Here is a 14,606-nt window from a genome sequence, read left to right as displayed (position 1 = left end):
TCTTTCTTAACCTCCTTTTCAAACAATAATTCAAAATAATCTAACCAAGCTTCCCCTTCTTAGTAAAGTTTAAGCAGCGTAGATCAAATATTACTTTACACAAAAATCAGTTTCTATCTTAAGATAATCCCAACCGACTTTCTTTTCTAATAGGATTTAAATAACGTAAATCATTCCACATGCATTTTACCCTCATCCCTTGCTTGTCTGATATTTACCACTATCAAATTTATGCAGACATTTGTTTAAGATCTAGCTCAAAGTAATTTCAACCAACTTTCCCTTCTAATAAGAATTAAATAGCATGGATCATTCCACATATTCAAATAATACTTTCAACAAAAGTCAGTTAACCTTCTGTTTTAAAGTAGTCCCTTCTAACAAAATTTAAACAACATAATTCGTTCCGCATTCATTTTACATCTATCTTAAGATAATCCCAACCGGCTTTCTCTTCTAATAAGCTTTAAACAACGTAAATCATTCCGCATATATTTTACCCTCATCCCTTGCTTGTCTGATGTTTACCACTATCAAATTTATGCTGACATTAGTTTAAGATCTAGCTCAAAGTAATTTCACCCAACTTTCCCTTCTAATAAGAATTAATCCGCTTTTTCTACCGGAGAGAGGTCTCAAACCCCCATTCGGTCCACAACTTTGGCAAATATTTTGAAATGTCTAAATTCTCGATCTCCGTTTTTCTGCTTCTCCGAGGGAGGAAAGGCTACCCCCTCCATCTTGCAGCCACGCGGCCTGCCGCTTGCCTTCTCCTTCCGCTTGTCTCTCCTCTCTTCCAAGTGAGTCAGGAAGTCCCGCCTTCAAAGTCCTACAATAGAAATCTCGGGCCTCCGAAACAGAGTTAAGACGAAATCTTTGATTCTGAAATGTAACCGTAATGCCGGCAGGGGCCTCCCATCTGTATCGAATCTGTTGACTCCTAAGCTCTTTAGTTAAAAAGGCGTAGTCCCTTCTTGCTCTCAACATCTGGAAAGGTATATCTTTGAAGACAATCAGGTCCTGGTCATCAACTCGGAGACTGTTATTATGAAACTTTTGCACAATCGCGTTTCTGGATTCTTTTGTGGAGAAATATATAATTATGTCCCTCGGGAGCTGTCGCTGTTCCGCTACCAATGAGTTCTGGCGATAGATTTTCCGAATCTGCCAATCAAAGTTAAGTCCCGGGCTTCCCACCGCATGGCTGAAGGCTTCAGCAAAGGTCTGTTTCAGATTCTCTTGCTCCTTTTCACGGAATCCTCTAACTCTTATTGCAAATGCCTTCCTATTAAAATTTATCATCACGAGCTGTTCTTCAGTGTCTCTAATTTTTTGTTGTAATATTTGAATATTAGTAGTCAAATTAAAATTAGCCTTCTCCAAGCTTTCCAATTTATTCTCTATTTCAGCAGAATAATCTGACAGGGCAGACACGGCTGCGAACGTATTCGCCTTCATTTGGTTAATTTTAGACTTTAAATCATCATATAGTTCCAATACAAATTCCTTAATTTCTTGTTTAAAATCATTAAACATTTTAAAGAAATATTCCTGTGTTAAAAATTCTCCAGTAGAGGGCATAGGAGACAAAGGCTGTGGTTCCGGTATAAATTCTTTAGATTCTTTAGATACATTTGTAGCAAGACGCTTCTTTGACCTGGGTGCCATAATAAATAACCAAATAAGCAGCGCTTTTGCTCCCCTCTGTTTCCAAAGAAAAAGAGTTTATTTTGTTAAGGAGCGGTCTGCAGGAAGGTAAAACCGGCTAAGTACATCCGCTATCAATCACCAAGGGAGAGAAATCGCCATTTTGGATTCCGTTTAGACAAAGAAGTCTCTAAGACAAATGGTGCTGGTATTTAAGATAGTAATAAAAGCATAAATCTCACAGGAGTGGGACCCGCCCGTATCAATCCTAGCTTGAAAAAACTTTGCTTTGTCCTGGGGGGGGGGCTAGCCTGTCTGGGGCTGCCAAAAAAAGGCAGCTGAGAAGAACTGGCTGGAGATAAAAGCTCCGCTCCCGCTGGATCTAATCTCTGTCCACAGCCAAAAAAAAGAAAAAGGCTGTGGATTACGAATAGACCCTAGCATACAGAGCTACTCCCTGCCCCTTTCTTAGCCAAAAAGGGGTGATATCTATGATCTTATTTAGATATACAGACCAGATCTCTGAGAGGAGCTCGGTTGAGCCCTCCTCGGCAACAGGCCACGCCCCCAGCGTAGCTTATGATTCTTGATGAATGTATTCTATTTTATTTTTCTTTATGTACACTGAGAGCATATTCATCAGACAAATTCCTTGTGTGTCCAATCACTCTTGGCTAATAAACTACTCTACTCTACTCTACTCTACTCTACTCTACTCTACTCTACTCTACTCTACTCTACATTTCTATTTCAATTCTAATAACGAGTTTAGCTTCTCTCTCTTGAAAATGTAAACTAGCATAAGGCATTATAATGCAAGCTAGCTTTAGCTTTCAAACAGTTCATTTAGTGACCAAAGTTACAATGGCATTGAAAAAAGTGACTGATGACCATTTTTCACACTTAGCAACCATTTTTCCCACTTAGTGACCGTTGCAGTATCCTCATGGTCACGTGATCAAATTTTTGATGTTTGGCAACAGATTCGTATTTATGATGGTTTCAGTGTCCTGGGGTCATGTAATCACCTTGTGTGACCTTTTGACAAAATATTAAATTTTTAATAACCCCCCCCCCCCGGTCAATGGTTCCCTCTTTACCAATCTGAAAATCTGGCCACCTTAGCCTACAGAGTTAGCTAAGACCACTGTCCCCTGGGAATCTGCAACCAATGGGATATATGCCCTTGCCACAGGAACTGGATGCTCTAGTTCAAAGCCCATTTTTAATTTCATCCAAAATTATATACAGAATTGTATTTGTTTATTGTTATAATGATATATAATATTATATTTTGTTTTGTTTCTTTGTCATTTTTCTTTGTCCTCCTTTTTCAAGCACTTAAGTCTTTTTCCCCTTTTCTTTGACAATGAATGTATAATTATAATAATTATCACTATTATGTTACTATTTTATTTTTATCTTTTTTTCTTTTAATTATTAATAGAAAAGCAATAAAAACAAAATAACAAATCAGGCAGTTTAATGCTATTTAATGAAGCAGAGAAATAATTTCAACATAACCTTGAGATGAATATTTTAGTGCTTAAATTTTGCTTAACTTAGTTTTTCCTCTCAGATTAAACAGAGAGAATGGAAATTATTTCTTAGCCCTAAAGAAGGAGAGGATTTTTAAGAACAAGGAAAATTTCTAATAATAAAATTTATTAACAATGTTTTCAGCCTGCAGCAATCTTTATTCTGTATTCTAGATGGGGAACATCAAATCAAACAATACACATGAAATACAATACAAACCATATTCATTTGATTCATTTCATTTCCTTGTTTAACTTTATTTAGTATCACTGATCATAAATAAATAAATAAAATTATTCAGATATAATAGTGCATGCTTCTGTTTCTGTGTCATTGTGTTCTGAAGTTATCAGGTAAAAAGAGATGATTGAATTGTAAATAAATGACAAAGAACATATTAAACAAAAATAAACATAATTCTTGGGAATGAGAAGCCAAAACCAAAAGTATTTGTAAAACAGAGTAACACATTTTGAGGTCTATATTTTTTATATAAAACAACACTTTGGAAAAACCTATACTCTGGTTTTTTCACAACTCCATAAAGCTAACTTGGGGTAATAGGGAAAAAGTTGCAGGATGAATTTCTTAAAATGCAAAATACTAAATTAAATTATTTTGAACTGTAGAATCCTAAATTATTTTTTTGTAAAAAAAAAAAAAATTACTTTCAAAACAAACATACAAATCCTCCTTCTTTACATACTGTAGAAAGTGTATCAGCTGGTTACAAAAGGCTTTTGTGCACCTCTTCCACTATCAAATATAATTCATATTAATTCAAATATCTTAACTCAAATTGTATTTAACTATAGCCTATATCATATCATTTTCCCCTATTAGTTGAAACTTAACTGTGTCTAATTTTTTATTATTATTATTGTTATTAATAATCTTTATATATAGTCCAAAAATATTTCTAACCTTCCCTTCTCATATCCAATTATTACTTGTCATAACAGCTCAACATTGTATACATTACTATCATTATCAATTTTTATTTAACTATACCTATTATCACTGGATTTAACTAAGTTTAGCTAATTTTGAATTATCATCTTCCATCTATCAACCTGTATCTCTCCAATAGCCAAACAATCTTACATCTACTGCCATTTGTGGATCCAATTCTCCAAACATCTTTTTAAACAAGTCTGTACGGAGTCCTCTTTGCACCTTCTTGTTTGTAGTATCTCTCATATAATGTTGACGCCCTCCTTCTGTTTCCTTTGTCAGCTTATCTTTAATTCTCAACAGCGTTATCAAATATTTTGCAAATAGTATTTCATAGTCCATAAGTTCTTTAATGCTTTCTTCTCCTTCTATGTCCTGTCCTTTGAAATAAGTTTTCTCTCCATTTAAGAATCCTAAATTATCATCTTATCATTCTTATTTTATTTTTAAAACAAGCTGCTCTTTTGTGTTGAGATCTGGCCTCAGGATAATAATGTAGCACTTGGGGATGAAGATGCAGCCTAGCAGCCCAGCACTGGAAGCCAAGATGGAGAAGACCTGCACAGCCACCATGTATTTCCCTTTGGTGCTCAGGTAGGCAGGCACAAAAGTCACCCAGACACTGCAGAAGACCAGCATGCTGAAGGTGACCAGCTTGGCTTCATTGAAAGCCCCAGGGAGATTCCTGGCCAAGAAAGCCACTGTGAAGCAAATGCCAGCCAGGAAGCCCATGTAGCCAAGGGCTCCATAGAACATGGCGACAGACCCTTCATTGCATTGCAGGATGATATGTCCAGGCTGAGAGTGGAAGTCAGCATCGGGAAAAGGGGGAGAGACTCCTAACCAGATGGAGCAAATTAGAGCTTGAATCCCAGAACAAGAAAGAACCAGGGAATTGGTCAGAGTCTTCCCCAGCCACCTCCTCATGGTGTTGCCCGGCTTTGTGGCCAGGAAGGCCAACACTACTGTGATTGTCTTGGCTAAAATTGAAGAGACAGCAGTTGAGTAGACAATGCTGAAAACTGTTTGACGGAGAAGGCAAGTGGCTTTCCTTGGCTCTCCAATGAGGAGAAAGGAGGTCAGGAAGGACAACAACAGGGAGATGAGGAAGATATAAGAGAGGTCCCTGTTGTTGGCCTTGACTATTGGTGTCTCCAAGTATCTAATGAAGATTGCTAAGACAAGTACTGTGGTTAAAGACAAGATCAGAGTAAAGGAAGTCAGCATGTTCCCCAGAATCCCTTTGTAAGATAGGAAGGTTGTGATTTTGGGGATGCACTGATCTCGTTTTTCATTTGGATGCTTATCCTCTGGGCATTTGGTGCATTTTTTGCATCTGCAAATAAGAGAGATGAGAGAACTATGGTTTATTTAACTCTTCCAATGTTGGATTTTTCTCCCTCAGTCTACCTTGTCCACCCTTATCTTTCATAAACACATCATCTCAGATTGGTCAATTCCCGCAATTTTGATTTTTTTTTTAAAAAAAATTCCCAGCAATCAATTTCATTCACACCTTTTACCTGAAATTCTTTAAAATGTGTACTTTAAAATATTCTCTTTTTGTGACTGTGTTTTTGGCACTTTTCTCTTAATGTGCTCTTTTTAATTTATGGACAAATTGTGGAAAAAATCAGCAAAAAAGGTACAAAGATAAATCACACACACACACCCTTTTTTTTTTTTCAAAAATGTCCTTTTTTTCTATTCAGAAAAATTATGGAGAGATGACCAGAGGCAAAATAGGGCTTGACTGATAAGCTATCTTTCTCTAAGATGTTTTCTTACAACTCACCTCACGAGACTCATTCTGGATTTTAAGGCAAGGAAGATAAAAATCAGAAACACCAAAATTGAGGATTCCAAATCTCTGACTACTCCCTCTATGGGGACTTTCCTTTCAAAGCCACCCACCTTTCTGAGTGGAGATGGTCCCTTGTCCACAAGGAACACAGTCATAGCAGCAAGGAGGCTCCCCTTCCTGAGGCACCATGAAGAAACCAAAATGGCAGCTCTCCACACATTTAGATTCAGGGAGGGACTAAGCAAAAATAGAAGACATGTCAAGGGCAATATGGGGAAAAGTGTTGTGTGCATCTGTGACATATGGGCACATGGGCTGCTCTTCCGCTGATATTAGCCAGCCATTGAGGGAAAGAAAAGTGCTGAAGAAGCTCAATTCTTGCCATGAAGGGCAACTGTGCTTTCACAATGGGCTGTTGACTTGGCTGCCAGTGAGGGATGTGGTTCCATTGGTGTGTCGTGCCTGCAAGACATCTTTTTATTTTGGACTTCAGGCATGCCACACTTTCTATGTGGGAAAATGGGAGGGGGGATTGTGTGGAGTTGGGTGATATATAGCCATAATAACATTCTTCTTAGAAAGTCAAGGTCATTTTTGTCTCTGCACCTGGCTGGAACTGGATGGGTGGAAACTGTCTTCATGGCAAGAGGAGAAGGAGGAAGAGGGGATTGGAAAGATAAAAACTGCTTTTGTTCCCCAGGTCAGGATAGGATAGGATGTCTGGAGTTTGTCTTCTGAATAAGAGAAAGCTTCAAAGCATTAATTGATACCTGGTTTGTCTTTCTCTGTGAACTTCAAGCAAGCTTATGACTATTTCCTCATTAACATCTTAAATTTAAGGGCTCTGCTTTCGTCAGACCTCATTTAAATGGACATACAATAAAGGTAACATGTCTGACTCCATGCAATTGTTTCCCTATGCAAAGAGGTAGTTTTTGTCATATCCAATTAGCTTTTGTTTTGCTGTTCTTTATTAATCATAAAATTGCCGTACTTTTTGAAGATGCACTTCCCCCCACCCTAAAAGAAGGTGAAAATGTTATTGCATCTTATACACTGAATACAGCCATTTTTGGCCTCTTAAAACCATACACCATTCATCCTGTTTTCGTGAAAATGACCCTGTGTTTTGCAAAAATGTGATGCACAGAGGGTTTGGGAGTCCTGCAGAGTGCTCCTGGGGGCTGGAGAGAGCCAAAACTATTTTTTTTCTTGTTTTCCTTTTTGAAATCTTGGTGCGTCTTATAGTCAAAAAAATATGGGTAGTTTAGTTTAGTTTATTGTCATTGAACCTCATACAATGAAATTAAATGTCATTTTCAGTGTACATTATAACTATAAAGATAAAAACACAAACACACATTCTTCATATTCTATATAATTGAATTGAAAACCAGGTATTGCATTCATATTGCACTATACCATATTTCAACATAGTTACTGCCCTGGGATAGAAGCTGTTGTTCATCCTATTTGTCCTTGTTTTTATTGCCCTGTACCATCTGATGGATGGTAATAGTTCAAAAAAAGGATGCCCAGGATGAGATGGATCTTTAAGAATGTTTTAAACTTTCTTAAGGCAGCAGGAGCTATAAAGCTCTCCCAAAGAGGAGAGAGGACAACCGATGAGGGTAATGATGTTGACCCTCTGGAGTGCTATCCTATCTGCCACTGTGCAGTTGGCAAACCATACACAGGTGTAGTAAGTTAAAACACTCAATGGTGCAGCGGTAGAAGACCAAGCAGTTTTTCATTCAATTGTTGTTTCCTGGTAGTATAATTTCTGCTGGGCCCTTTTGACCAGTGCTGTAATGTTAGTGCTCCAGGTCAGGTCCTCTTTTATGCTAACACCCAGAAACTTAAAACTGGCCACTTACTCCACTTGGTCTCCATTGATAAGCAAGGGCTGGATGTCTGACCTATTCCTTCTACAGTATAGTCCACTATAAGCTCCTTGGTCTTATTGGTGTTAAGGACCACATTACTATCTCCACACCAAGAAAGCAACTGTATCACCTCATCTCAATAAGCAGACTCATCCCCCACCGGGAGATTAGTCCCACCATGGTTGCATCATCTGCAAATTTACAAAATTATCCACTACAATGACCTACTTGTCGATGACTACTTCAATCACAATAATACATGAGCAAACAATAGATACAAACTCAAGGTTGCAGAAAATACAACTTAAGCAACAGAGTGGTCAATGCCTAGAATGCACTACCTGACTCTGTTGTTACATCCTCAAACCCTCATAATTTTAACCTAAGACTGTCTACTGTTGACCTCATAACATTCCTAAGAGGTCTGTAAGGGGCATGCATAAGCACACCAGCATGCCTGCCATCACTGTCCTACTATCTCCATTTATCTGTACCCATTTACTGTATTCATATTTACATTTTTACTGATCCCTGTTATCTTTTACATGTTTGACACACTAAATATAATAAATAAGTAATTTTCCAGAGGATCAGAAGGGGAGGCAGTGCAGCAGAATCAGTCCTGCAAGACTCTGTCGTTAGAGCCAATCTTCCAGAGAGCAGTTCTGAGACACCTGTGGTTTTGAAAAGAACCGAAGAAAAATTTCCTTCACCTGGTTGAGCCATTTTGGGGACACCATCGCATCCTGGTCAATAGCAAACAAAGCTTTTCCTGATCCCTGTCTTGTTAGGCTCCCAAATTTTGCCCGGATAACTGACTGATTGGGAAACTGGGCCCAACTCATGATGTCAAGATCAGCAGCCAGTTCTCCACTCTCATCCAGATATAATCCATCCAAGGAGTTATTGTAAAGTTGCGAGTTTTGCAGGAGAAGATGAAGCTAAAACAAGAGAAACGAGGAGAAAACTCAGAAAATAGAGCATGGATTCTGATGGGATCATTCTGCATAGTTCCAGTATTCCGTATCTATATTTACTGCAATGCTTATATTTAGTATGGTTTTCTATATGGTCCATGGATGCAATTAACCTAATCAACAAAATATAACATAATAATAATAAAGGGGAAAAAAACCTTAAAGGACATTAGCTTATAAAGTTTATGAAATTCATCTACTATGTATTGAGGCAGAAATATATTGCTAGACTCTATTACTATAGTAATTAGAATAAAAGCAGTCTTGAAATCAACTATATTGGTTTCTTAGCCTGGTCTACCTCGTAGGGCAGATATTAATCTTGTATGTTCCAATATGCTTCTACCTTCTAGGGCTAATGATGTAATGCATATAATGTCAGGGTTCCAAGTAACGCCCCTAATGAAAGAAGACTCCAAGGCTTGAGGTTCCTCAAAGTTCCATTTTGTTAGAGATGTCATATTGGCACATCTGGGAAAACCTGAATCTGAAAGTTTCCAGGTTTTCCCCATCCAAATGAATGTTGAAGTCCCTGCCCAGCACCCTCATGTCCATCACATGGTCCAATCAGGCACCGTCCCAACTGAGGATGCCTCCCAGTCACACCACTCTAGGTGCAGGGCAGGATGACCTTGACTCTCTGAGAAAGGAATGTTATTTTGAGTACATCTACCCCACTCCATATAATTCTCCCTACCAGTTTCCCACAGGATTAAATGTGGCAGGTCTGAAGGCCCAATGCAAAAGATGGTTTCCAGGCCTGACAGCAGCCTTGAAATCAACTATATTGGTTTAATCTTGCAAGTTCCAATATGCTTCCAGCTTCTCTCATATTATCTTTATGTACATTAGGGAAGGGCTAATGATATCATGCATATAAGAGATGAAAAGGACCCATGTTACCAATGATGTTTACACAGAGCTAGCCCAGGACTATAAATAGAGAAGGGCGCATGCGTGAGAATGGGAAATGGCTGCCAAGCTTGATCGCTTAGGCTTACGGAAAACAAAAACGGAAGAAGCTCTGGGACTAGGATCTCGGACATGGTAAAAGAGGGGTTCCTGCAAGAGACTGGCTTTCGGAGGCAACTACCTGAGGGGGGGACTGCTTTCGGGAGGCTCCTTGATGGTGTTGCCGCCCTCAGCAGTTTCTCTGTGCTCCTGTGCTGGTGGAGACGGCATTGCGCGGGTGGCGACAGTCTTGGCCTCGCTGCCGTGGAAGGCGTTGGACTTGTGCCTGGTGGTGCTGGCATGGCAGTTTGTGCCCTGAGGAGGGGGTGGGGAGTTCTACAGTAATGTGTGCTGGGACTGGGTGGCTGGTTTTCTGCCACCGCTGCAGCTCTTTTGCCCCCCCTCCTTCCTTCTTCTTGGCACAGCATTTCTTCTGCCTTGCCATTGTCGCTGTGGGGCTTCACGCTGCCCTACATTCTGTCTGTTTGGACCACAGCTCCAGGATCTTTGCGCCTGGCCTTTTGCTGCGACCAGTGTCATCTGCTGCTACCTCAGGAGTGCCGCCTCAGACAGCGCCACTCTTTGGACCATCCTATTCTCGGCGCCATTAGTCTGGATAGGCGCTGCACCTGGGGATTGGGCGATTATTTTCCCCAGCAGTTGCCATTCTTCGTCCCGACTGGTGCCCTCTTCACCTTCTTCTCTTCAGTCTATCTTCCGATCAGTACCAATGCAGTAACGGTTATAAAGATCTTCTGGCATGTTGGCAGCTTCTACAGCTGGTTCGTGTCACACGCCCGAGATGAAAGGAAATGACGGGAAGAGGTGGAGATGCAGGCGTGTACTCAGCACCTCTTCCAACTGGCACCCCCCCCTTGCAGAGCCAAGGTGGCGCAGTGGTTAAATGCAGCACTGCAGGCTACTTCAGCTGACTGCAGTTCTGCAGTTCGGCTGTTCAAATCTCACCGGCTCAGGGTTGACTCAGCCTTCCATCCTTCTGAGGTGGGTAAAATGAGGACCCGGATTGTTGTTGGGGGCAATATGCTGACTCTGTAAACCGCTTAGAGAGGGCTGAAAGCCCTATGAAGCGGTATATAAGTTTAACTGCTATTGCTATTGCAGCCGCTCCAGTCACACTAGACTCTGGGCCCGCTGGCCCTTTTTGCCCGATTTTGCACTTTTCCGGACCCACAGGAGGGAAGAGAGATGAGGAACTCTCCTTTCTGCACCATCATTAGTTCCGGCTATCCGAACTGATGCTGATCAGCTCAGGCGGAATTAAGACCTGAGCCAATTCTGCTGGTGGAGTGTGTGCTGTGTGAAAGAAGATGAATGAACCCACTTTTAAATTATATTATTGTATTATTGTATTTTATATGTTTTAATGATTACAGTGGGGTATGCTTGAGAGAGTGTTTGTGTGGTATATATGAGAGGACCGAGAGTGCAACCTGGTGCCCCCTCCACTGAGTGCTGAAGCAGAAGTGGATGGGGGCCCGGCTCCACCTCTCAATATGGAGTGTCTGCTTTGAATGGCCTGCTGAGAAGAACGGGAGCCTTGGAGGATAGAGGGGGGTCTGTGGGCGTGAGGGTGGGCCAGAGCATTACGCTCATGACTGGGAGGGGCAGGTATGATGGGAGCTTCAGGACTAGCCATTACCGGGGAAAGAAGGTCTGCTATGTCACAGCGATCCCTCCTTCCGGCCCTGTTACCTCCACTCCGGGACCAGATGGTGAGAGTTGTAAGGGCCCTGGTCTCAGGCTGCTTTTGCTAAATGCCAGGTCTGTGGTTCACAAAGCTCCCCTCATCTGGGACCTAATATTAGACGAGGGGGCAGACCTGGGATGTATTACTGAAACCTGGCTGGGCCAGGAGGGACGAGTCCCCCTCACTGAAATGTGCCCAGTAGGGTTCCAGGTGCTCCTTCAGCCACGACACTAAGTAAGGGGTGGGGGAGTGGCTGCCATCATCCAAAGGTCATTAGTTCCTCGTAGGATCCCTGCTCCGGAGCTTGTCGGGTGTGAGTCCCTGTTGGTGAAGTTGGACCTTGGGAGTCAAGTGGGCTTGTTGCTAACGTACCTACCTTCCAACAGCATTACAACAGCCCTCCCTGCGCTCCTTGAGTCAGTAGCCGAGCTGGCAATTGAGTACCCCAGGCTTATAGTCCTGGGGGATTTCAATCTGCCTTCGCTCGGTGAACATTCTGATGGGGCGCAGGAGTTCAGCGCCTTAGCCACAGAGCCACTGCTTCCCTGAGATAAGTTTAAGTTTTTTAAAAAAGAGAGAATGGCACCAGAGTGTTATGCAGATAGAATACCTGCCATGGCTGTAAATGCTGAACAGCCAAACTATCTTTATCATCCTTCCTTTTCTTCTTGGATCTGGATGAATATGCAGCATTCAAGACCTTGGCCACAGTCCAGATGGAGCGATATGTGATGTAGCTGTCCAGAGACAGGATTCCTTCTTTCTGCTCTTGGGACAGAGCTTCTACATCCTTATTCTCTGGGCATCTTGTCCACCCTTTCACGGACAAGTCATGCTTGGAATATGAGCAGTGAAATGCTTTGTCCATAAAGTCTGTCATAGCCTCGTAGACAGATTGAAAATCACCATAATTGCCATTTCTGTCTGTGTGGATTAAGAAGGAAATATAGCCATAGATGGATGGAATTATCATTGTCGTATACTGTAAATCCAAAGTTAAATCCCACAAGGCTGAAGTGATCCAGACCTTTCCAACTGTGGATTTTGCAAAAGTTTCAAGGATCCTCTGAGTAATGAATATTCCTCTAATGAAAGACTCAATCTCCACGTAGTAAACGAAGACATTGACTTGTCTCCATTTGTAGAATTGAAGACCATCAAAATGTACCTGAGGGGCAGCTACAGGGATGCTTTGGGATAAAACAACGCAAACACCATTCCTGACAAGCAGAGGAGACAAACTTCTCATGAATCTCTCTCCACCATCAGAGTCTGGAGCAACCAGACCGACCAACGTCCACCCAAAATGCTGGAGCAGTTTGGCAATTGTGGGATACTGAACTCCTTCTTTGGGGATCATTCGGTAGAAAAAAGGGAAAAGTATTTTGTCATTCAGAGTCTGTGAAACAGGAACATAACTGATCTGAAAATGGGGAAAAATCTATCATTTGTTGAGTCAAATCGAAGCTTCAATATTATTAGCACTTGAAGTCTAAAGTAACAATCCTAGTTCTAATATGCTAGAGCAGTGATTGATAATCTTTTCCAGACCAAGTGCCCAAAGTGCATGTGCACCAGAATCCCCAAAATGCAACATGTGACCCCATTCCTCCCACCCCCATGCATGCACACATGACCCCTCATATGCACCCCGTCCACCCATGCATATGTGCACAATCCCCCATGCATGCAACCCCTCATATGTGTGCACAACCCCCTTTGTGTGAACCCCCAGTGCTCTGCCCACCAAACATGCTCAGCTGGCCAGTGGGAGGCAGATGTGCAGGTGCGGCAGAGCTGAACTGGGGCTACGGCTCATGTGTCATCAGAGAGGGTGCTGCATGCCACCTCTGGCACATATGCTATAGGTTTGCCATTATGGTGCTTAGAGGAAAACACCTCAACGAGATGCTATCCATATAATTATCGCAGCCGGAATCTCATTTGCCCAAAATTGGAAACAACCCCCCCATCTCCTCAAATGCAGAGATTATTAATAAAATGGTGCTAGAATGCGCAGAAATGGAGAAGCTAATAATGGAACTAAGAGATAGAGAGGAAACAGAGTCTTACAAAACATGGAATAGGTGGTATAATTGGCTTGAAAAGAGATGTAAAATCAATGCATAATGAATACATAGAAAATATGATAAACCCTTGCACACACCTGTGGGATTTTATAAACATTCAACGTATTTGAAATCTGAATGGAGATATCAGAATTGGATCCATCAAAAACTGCCAGGGGTCTATTACGGCTTCCACACCTGTAGTTTGGAATATTTGCCTCCCCAGTGGAAAGCAAATCCAGTAAGGCATCCAAAGTCATGATGGAGTTGAAATGGTTTTCATGGAGGTTGTAGCCCAGGGAGATATTGGTTAGGAGCTGGAGATCCTGGTTGATCTCCTGGATGGCAAATAGGAAAGAGAGAATTTTCCAGGAAAACATGGATCCTTTCCTGAAAATATATACATTCCACAGCATCATTAATGAAAATAATCTAATGTTTATAGAACTTCACAAGGATATCTCTCTAAATATTACATAAATCATTGGCCAACCTACAAAAACATTGCCCGGATGTTGTAAATAATCAGGCACACATTTTAACATTCTGATCATCATCATCATTTCCCCAATAGCCTCCATAAAATAGTCTCGGAATAGGAAATATGAAGTGAAGCAAAATAGTGAAATAAAGAATGAAAATTTAAATGTATTAGTGTATTATAGAAAACATATTATAAAATGAAAGAAAAACACATTCCAAATTTTGTTATAATAAAAGGTAAAGGTTCCCCTGGCACATATGTGCTAGTTGTTCCAGACTCTAAGGGCACTGCTCATCTCCATTTCCAAGCCAAAGAGCCAGAGCTGTCCAAAGACGCCTCCATGGCCATGTGGCCGGCATGACTAAACGCTGAAGGCACATTGAATGCTGTTACCTTCCCACCAAAGGGGGTCCCTATTTTTCTACTTGCATTTTTACATGCTTTCGAACTGCTAGGTTGGCAGAAGCTGGGACAAGTAATGTGAGCTCACTGGGGATTCAAACCGCTGAGCTGCCGACCTTTGTGATCAACAAGCTCAGCCTCTTAGCCACTGAGCCACCTCTTTTGTTATAAGAGAACCCTTTAAA

At 41.3% G+C, this 14,606-nt stretch overlaps 1 protein-coding gene across 1 annotated transcript in view; it reads right to left on the bottom strand.

Moving 5' to 3' along the window:
* Positions 1 to 3,992: 3,992 nt before the first annotated feature.
* Positions 3,993 to 14,606, bottom strand: part of LOC148047092 (vomeronasal type-2 receptor 26-like) — a 34,143-nt gene continuing 23,529 nt past the window's right edge. Inside the window, exons 4-6 of the mRNA XM_087707741.1 lie at positions 13,634 to 13,925; positions 6,051 to 6,181; positions 3,993 to 5,476 (exon numbers count right to left, since the gene is read on the bottom strand). Of these exons, the coding sequence (XP_087563867.1) occupies positions 4,576 to 5,476; positions 6,051 to 6,181; positions 13,634 to 13,925 (1,324 nt within the window). The 3' untranslated portion in view covers positions 3,993 to 4,575. The remainder of the gene's footprint in view (positions 5,477 to 6,050; positions 6,182 to 13,633; positions 13,926 to 14,606) is intronic.

Source organism: Thamnophis sirtalis, unplaced genomic scaffold (genome assembly GCF_051295495.1).
Source record: "Thamnophis sirtalis isolate CommonGarterSnake01/CBP01778 unplaced genomic scaffold, rThaSir2_p1.2 scaffold_3, whole genome shotgun sequence".
NCBI classification, from domain to species: Eukaryota; Metazoa; Chordata; class Lepidosauria; order Squamata; family Natricidae; genus Thamnophis; species Thamnophis sirtalis.
Note: the sequence above shows the minus strand (reverse complement) of the source record. Positions and strands in the feature narration are given on the sequence as shown.